Source organism: Mucor mucedo (genome assembly GCF_025094135.1).
Source record: "Mucor mucedo strain NRRL 3635 chromosome Unknown EV154scaffold_305, whole genome shotgun sequence".
NCBI classification, from domain to species: domain Eukaryota; kingdom Fungi; phylum Mucoromycota; class Mucoromycetes; order Mucorales; family Mucoraceae; genus Mucor; species Mucor mucedo.
The window spans coordinates 1-8,541 of NW_026252589.1; the positions used below are offsets into that span (position 1 = coordinate 1).

Here is an 8,541-nt window from a genome sequence, read left to right on the forward strand (position 1 = left end):
AATTTTGAAGAGACCAATTTACTCCGTGAGCGTAGAGGAATCTACCGTGAAGACGCAACTTCTGACGTTTTTGGTCGTCATATATTACAGGAGATGACACAAAATGCCCTCACTGTCACGCGATGCTATACAAAGAAGAACAATCAACAAATCAATCTTTTTCTTTTTGCTGCAGTAATGGAAAAGTAAAAGTGGATATTGTGGACATGCCTACTACACTTATGCAGAAGCTTTTAACAGGTGATCATCCTTGCCGTACCGAATTCAGAAAGAATATCCGAATGTATAATAACGCGTTCGCGTTCACCTCATTTGGAGCAGACCATGAAGATGAGATATTCAGTGGATCGAATCAAGGATCGTTCACATTTAGAATTCAGGGAGGAACATACCATCGATCTGCATCATTAACAGCTACTGAAGGAAGAAAACCTGTCTTTGCACAGGTTTATTTTAGTGATCCTAATCTACGTATACAACAGCATATAGATTTTAACGAAGTGTTAGACCGTCAATTAGTATCACCGTTGAATCGAATGATGGATGAAGTATCTCCGTATGCAAATTTGTTTGATAGCGCAAGAAAGAGACTTTCTACAGACATAGTGGATGGGACGCCGGTTGTTAAAGACCTTTATGTTTATGTGCGAGGTAACCCAGGACTGGGTCGACAATATGATTTACCAATGGCGGATGAAGTTGCAGCATATATTGCAGATGCAACGATTCCTGATGAAAGTACCCGAGGCAGTAGAGAAGTGGTTATCTTTTCGACAGAAAATGGATTTCCTAAGAAAATGAATGATTGCCATCGCTCTTACGACTCCTTACATTTTGCATTAATGTTTCCAAGTGGCGAGGATGGATGGAATACAGAGATAGAATTGAACTTGGGTGATGAGGCTATTCGACAAAATCTAGAGAGAGATGAACAAAGTTTAAGTTCTAACAGGCTGACACAAAAGAAAGTATCGTTGAATCAGTTTTATCAACATCGCTTACAAGTGAGACCGGGGGAAACAATGACCTGTCATTTTGGCCGTCTTTTTCATTTGTACATAGTCGATATGTATTGTAAGATAGAGGGACGACGATTGTATTATTTACGTACAAATCAAAGTACGCTACGTTCAGAGCTTTATTCTGGATTAGCCGATATGCAAGTTGGTGGAGATATGAGTAGAGAATCGATCGGTAAAAGGGTCATATTGCCTTCCAGTCATACTGGCTCACCAAGGGCCTTGCACCAAATGCAACAAGATGCTATGGCTGTCGTTAGAGCTTTGGGGAAACCTGATTTATTTGTTACGATAACCTGCAACCCAAACTGGAAAGAAATTACGGATGAGTTACTACCTGGTGAGGTCCCTTCGGATCGCCCAGATTTAATTTGTCGAGTTTTCGACTTGAAACTTAAAGAGATATTTGCAGATATCAAAGACAAAATGATATTAGGAAAAGTTAAGGGCTTAATTCATGTCATTGAGTATCAAAAACGTGGTTTACCTCACGCTCACGTTGTTATTATTCTGGCTGAGTGCTCTAAGCTTCGAACAGCTCAAGATATCGATAAGTATATCTCGGCTGAAATCCCTGATCCCGCCCGTTTTCCTAAGGCTTATAAAACTATCACAAAGCACATGATGCATACACCATGCAGTATATCTTTAAATGATTCACATGGCAAGGTTCGCATGTGTAGAGATAATAAGGAAAAAATGTGCAGTAAGCACTTTCCTAAAGACATCCAACCCCACACTGTCATCGATGAAAAGGGTTTTGCAAAGTACAAAAGACGCACCACCAATCTCTTTGTTTTGTTTCAAAATGGATATCATGCTGATAATCGTTGGGTTGTTCCTCACAATCTGTATCTTGCTGTCAAGTATAATACTCATATCAATGTCGAATATTGTGCAGGCAATCAAGCAAATAAATATCTTTTTAAATATATTTATAAAGGCTCTGATCGCGCACAAATTGCAGTAATGCCTGCTCAAACACCGCCTGTCACTTCCACAACTGAACTACCAGCTGCTATTTCTGTTAATGATGATGATGATTTGGACGAAATATCAAATTGGTTAAGTGTTCGATATGTATCTACGATTGAAGCATGTTGGCGTATCATGGGAAAACGCACCCATTCATGTCAACCAGCTATCAAAAGATTAGCTGTACATTTACAAAATCAGCAAAATGTGACCTTCAGTGAGGGTGCTAACAATAGTGAAATTCAGCGAGCAATGGATAGAGATACTACTTTGACAGCCTATTTTAAACTAAATGCAACTGATGCTGATGCTCGGTCTGTATTTTACAACGATATTCCGGCCCACTATATCCAAGATCCCAAAACACATTTATGGAAAAAACGTCAAAATAATCAAAAATTTACGCAAATCGGAAGAATGTATTTTATATCTGCTACTGACATCGAACGTTATTGTTTAAGGCTTCTTCTTCTCCACGTTAAGGGTGCCACTAGCTTTGATGAGTTAAAGACGACTGCCACTTTTGATGATGACGGTATCCAGTCCACAGGTACCAGAACATGGCCAACCTTTCGAGAAGCTGCCCAAGCACTCAATTTGTTAGAAGATGGTAAAGAATGGGATAGAGCAATGACTGAGGCGTTTATGTTGTGCAATAGTTCAGTGAAAATCAGAGAATTATTTGCAATCCTTTTAATATTCAACTTTGTTCAAAATTACAAAGAGATTTGGGATAATCATAAGGATAAACTATCAGCTGATTTTGAATATACCTATCGTCAAGGTCTTCCTGGCAGAGGTCTTGATTTGCAAGGTTATCCAGTGGACTTAAGTGAACGGGATTACAAAATTATTTTAAATCAGACAATTGTGGATATTGCTCATAGGTTGTTGAAAAATCAAAAAGATATCGCAAATTTTCCAGAGTTACCTCAGCCCGATCCATCATCCTACAATGCGTATATGGCAAGAACTCAAAGCTTTTATGACCATGAAATTGGACAATATGATGCTGATGATTTGTTAGTCAACGTGGCTGTTTATGAAGGCGACGAGGGTGGAAGTTTAAACGCTGAGCAACGCGTCATATACGACGAGATTGTTTCGGCCATCTATGATAACCCTGATACAACCCCAGCCACCTTTAGAAGTTCTTTTTTCTTCATTGATGGTCCAGGTGGTACAGGAAAAACGTTTTTATACAATGCCTTACTTGCAAAGGTACGATCAAATGGTGAAATTGCTCTTGTGTGTGCATCTTCCGGAATTGCTGCCACCCTGCTTCCTGGTGGTCGAACGGCACATTCACTTTTTCAAATTCCAATTGATATCGACGAATCTTCTGTATGTAACATCAAGTTACAAGACATTAGTGCTCAAGTAATTAGTGACTCTAAGTTGATTATTTGGGACGAAGCTCCGATGATGAACAAAATGACATTTGAATGTGTCAGTCGTCTCCTGCAAGAGATTACGGGAAACTTCCAGCTTCCTTTTGGTGGTAAGGTTGTTGTTCTTGGTGGTGATTTCAGACAGACACTCCCAATCATTAAGTTTGGTTCACGCTCGGACGTAATTGATGCATGTGTCATAAACTCTGTTCTTTTTAGAGACTGTCGAGTTTTGCGGCTCAAGCGGAATATGAGGCTCACTGGAGATTCGATTCTTGACAATGATACCCCTTTCCAAGATTATCTTTTAGAAGTAGGTGAAGGTCGTTGTCAAGTTTATGATCAGTATGTATCCATACCAGCCTCAATTGTAACGTACGCAGAGTCGATCGAGGATGTTGTAAATGACGTTTTTGGTGACTCACTTTCAGCTGGAGACTGTTACAAGAACAGAGAATTCATTGTTAGTAAAGCTATTCTTGCGGCGCATAATTCTACAGTTGATGAAATCAATGAGTTGGCGACAAAAAAATTACCAGGTATATCCATGGTATATTTATCAGATGACTCGATTGAAGAGACACAAAATTCAAGCGCAACCAATTTCCCTGTCGAATCGTTGAATGCTGTAAAACCTTCAGGAATGCCACCTCATAAGTTGGTTCTTAAAAGATTCCAGCCAATCATGTGTTTAAGAAACATCAACCCTGCTGAAGGTCTTTGCAATGGTACAAGGTTAATCTGTAGAAACTTCACAAGAAATATAATAGAAGCTGAAATTGCTGTTGGTGATAGAGCAGGTCTGATTGTTTTGATTCCCAGAATCATATTAATATCTTCAGATAATGCTAACTTACCATTTACCCTCCGTCGACGTCAATTTCCTGTGCAACCTGCATTTGGAATGACTATCAACAAATCGCAAGGTCAAACTCTTTCTTTCGCTGCAATCTGCCTTATTAAACCCGTTTTCACGCACGGTCAACTTTATGTTGCTTTATCTCGAGTTCGTGACCCTGCTAACCTCAAGATAGTCTTACTGAAAGAGCCGCCATTATCAACACTCACAGACAACGTTGTATTTAACGAAGTTTTAACTCGAACACAAAATTAAACATAAAATAATCATTATCAATAAAATCTATTTTTATCCCATTTATAAGCATTGAGTGGCGTCGGTGGCCCGCTGCAGGCGCGAGATCGCCCCCAGCAGGAACGTAGGTTATTTTTACCGTAGCGAAGCGAAGGTCAAAAAATTACCGAAGTGGGCTGGGGCCGCGATCTCGTTAGAAATAATAAATTAAGCATGTATTTTAGTTATTTAAATTGTGAAGCTTGATAGTGTGTCATCATCAATAAGAAATCAAAACAATACCAGAGAATGAACTGCACACATTTTGCAATCATGAGTAATCATGTCCAAACAATTTATTATGCTCAAATAAGAAATAAAACCAAGTTGTTCATTATGAATAAAATTAGCTGTTTCAATAAGTAGCTCTTGGTTGTTATGTAATGTACTTGTAAATACGTATTTATACTTTGCATATTTTAATATATGAAAAGCAATCTGTCAATGTCAGACATTTTTATTTAATAAATGTAGTCATATTCAAATTGTTGCTAAAGCGCTTTATTCATGCTTGTTTCTCTGGCTGCTCAGCATCCACACTCTTTTTAGGTGGTCTCCCTTTTCCTCTCTTTACATCACTTAAATTTTTTGCAAAAGCTGGTAATTGGGAACTTTCGCTTTGTTTTCTTGGCCTGCCCGGTTTTCTTTTAATTTGCTGTTGTGCCACATCATTGATTTCGTTTTGTAGCTGTAGTGGAGAGTTAATTTTTGCTCGTTTACCCTGTAAGTGGATACGGTTAAGACAACTTTGATGTATACATTTGTTTGTATACCAACCACTGTATTCAACTGTTTTTCTGCATCATTCGGAGAATCCATTCTTTTTTTGGATGGGTTAGTTTGAGAGGAATCTTAATTTGTAAATACTGCGTTAAAAAGTGGGACTTATTTTTTGTTCAAACAAGACTTAAAGTTTACCGTAAGAATTATGGTCACTATTCATGGAGTCTGAAGATAACATCCGGCGTATTGAACCAAATGAGATTTCTGATTCATTAGACGACATAGATGTATTCCTTTTTCTAAAAAATGGATGCACTGAGCTTTCGGATATACTGTTTAATTCGGTTGAACGAATAGGTCCTATATCCGCCGATGATGATATCAATAGATGATTCACGTTGTCTTGGATATGAGATGTTTTCCCATAATCACGAGCTTTTCCTTTGTCACGCGACTTGAGACTTTCCAAGTTATTTGTTAAGTGTGGTACATATATATCATCGGTATTTACTGGTTGAATTATTCTTCTAGACTTCGGTTTTGTTGATTGGCTGTCAGATCGAGAGGCAGCTAATAAAAAAATTTATAATCATGTTTCAATTTTTTTTTCATAACTGCACGTTTACCTTCACTAGACTCCTCTGTTGCGGTGTTTTTATTTGTACTTTGAGCATGTTCTTTTGACACAGTGTTACTGGACTGTTGAACTATTTCCTTTTTCAATTTCTTCTACATATCTATGTATTCTATCTAAGTCTTCGTCAATTTCGTTTCCATCTTCGTCAAAAATAACTTGGTCAGTTTGTTTGATTTCTTCGTCAACAGATGTTACTGTATTGCTCTTTTTAGTTGGATAAAAAAAAGATTTAGGAGTTAGTGAAAATTCTATTCCAGGGTTAATGAAATACGCCATATTAAGCAAATTAACTTACGTCTTTTTTGTTTTCTGTAATTTTAAATCCGTCGTCATCGTCACTAGAATCTGAAAATCGTCTACTTGATCTGTAATATTCTGCCGCTGCTGCTTCTGCTTCCGACTCAGGATCATACTCTTCCTCAGCGTCTTCCATTTGACTACGATTATTATGACGGGTACAGTGCATCTATTTTACAATGAACAATTTTTGGCTCCGATTTTTCAAAAAAAATAAAAACTCTATCTCCTCGATGAATTCAATAGGTATCCAAAATCCGGCTCTATTACATTCTTTATTAGAGAGTTCTCCACAAACTAATAGAGCCGGAATTTTTTTTTCACACAAAATTTTTTACAGATGGCAAAACAAAATTGGCCATTTACAGTGGGGAGACCCAAAGATGTCCGGGAGGTGTTTTACAGTGCAAAAATTCATAAAAATCCAACGGATATATCCCGGTTAAACATTTTCCCGCGATAAATTAGATTTCTCTGTCAAAAAATATGAAAATCACCAGTCTAAAAATCCGACTTTTAAGTTCTGAAAATGTCCGTTTTAACGAAAATTGTTCATTGTAAAATAGATGCACTGTAGGCGGTAAGACGTCGGGATCTTGAATTTCTTGATCATCCGCAAGATTTGTAGGTTGTCCATTATCTGATAGAGTGTCCATACGTTCTATTAATGTTATAAATATTAATAATTACCCATGTTACATCTACGTTTTTTTTTCTGAAAATAAAAATAGTAATAATACCCAAGTCATTATTGACAGCAAAGGTAGATTCGAAAAATTCAGGACCGATGTCAAAGTTTTGCACGGCGGAAAGATTAAGCAGAAAGTAGCCTTCTTTTACACCCTCACTTAATTGTGTAGGACCAACTTCCGGATGCACCATACGTTTTAAACTATTACAAACTAGTGGGACGCATGGAATTATAGACAGTCATAGCAATTCCATATGAAATTTTTCTTCAACAACCCTACCAAGAAATGCAGCACCAGCTGTTTGCTGTAGCATTGTGCCGGTTGCAGATATTATGATTGGTTGCTTTTTATTTACCAAACTATCAAGCGTCCAGGTGGGTTCGTAATCAGTAAAGGCCTTCCTTACCAACTCCTTGTCCGCAATAATTTTAACACTGTAGCGTCTGTTAAAACAAAAGTATATCGTTAGCCACTTCGAGTAGTTTTTTTCTAGCAATGTTTGCATACGCTGAATATGCCTCATATAACAGAAAGTAAACTGTATTGCTGTCGCTATCGAGTTCTAATGCATGAGGGAATAATAATCCAATAAATGTTGAAACAATAGATTGCATTATGCCAACTTAAAAAACTACAAAAAGGAATATGTTTTCTAAAATCGAACATCTGCATATAATTTAAGATTGGGTGGTACAAGCAATTAACACAAATTCAGGTACAAGCTATTGTATCAGGATTAATGCATCCAGACAAGTAGCGATTTAATATAACATGCCACATTTAAAAATCACACGATATATGCAACCAAAAAATTACAAAGTCTGTATGTACCAATTTAAATTCCATACAGATTCTCCCACTTATCAGTATGTTCAGTATGTTCAGTATCTTGGGCTTAGTTAGCTGTTAAATTTTTTGGTTTTATTGTACAATGTGCAATGATAGAAAAAGTTACTCTTTATTCCAAAAGATTGACGTTAATATGTTCATACTTAATATGCCCAAGTTCTCATATTAAATCGTATTCTCCTTCAAAAAAATCTAATTCAATAAAAAAATTATAGACTACCAAAAATTTGATTTACATACAATGTTACACACACCAGAGTACAGATAAGGGTTTCTTCACACAGTAATTTTATTGACTCCATAAAACGTTTGGATCAAGGATTGCTAAAAATAAGTTCTAGTTGTTGCCTTTATAAGTTCAACAATCCAAATATACTTCTTAAGAAGTTGTCGTGAAAAAAAAAAGAGTTACTTTAAAAAGGCAAAAGAATTTTAAAGATTTTAAGACTATACTTGCATATGCCGTTTGTACATTTTGTGCCTGTGTGAATATTTCGAAGTGACATTGACTTTTGGTATTATTAGCTCTTCAAATAAAAACAAGATATTATAGCACTATCTTGTGAGACAAACTTTTTTTTTATTATAGGCAATGATGTTAGTATGCCGTACGTTGCAATATTCAAAATCGCTCATATTTGCTGTCTAAAAATACTCAGGGGTAAGCACACATTTCTGTGTCAAATATTACTATGTGTACATTGAAAGAGTTTCGATTCCAATTTTTTAAGAGCCAATGTTTAATTGAAGTGTCAGAAGTACAAGTATCTATATTGAAACATTCACACGGTATGCTATCTCTTAAAATGATAAATTCTGATTGGTT

General features: G+C 36.6%; 1 protein-coding gene across 1 annotated transcript; it reads right to left on the reverse strand.

Annotated features, from left to right (window-relative positions):
* Positions 1–4,930: 4,930 nt before the first annotated feature.
* EV154DRAFT_534002 (uncharacterized protein) lies at positions 4,931–7,484 on the reverse strand. Its single transcript, XM_051604005.1, is given in 10 exon segments — positions 4,931–5,238; positions 5,295–5,368; positions 5,436–5,810; positions 5,867–5,954; positions 5,974–6,081; positions 6,173–6,343; positions 6,747–6,835; positions 6,915–7,076; positions 7,146–7,309; positions 7,374–7,484. 10 exon segments carry the CDS (start codon positions 7,478–7,480, stop codon positions 5,023–5,025), a joined length of 1,554 nt encoding a protein of 517 aa, XP_051450059.1. The 5' UTR covers positions 7,481–7,484; the 3' UTR covers positions 4,931–5,022.
* Positions 7,485–8,541: the final 1,057 nt, after the last annotated feature.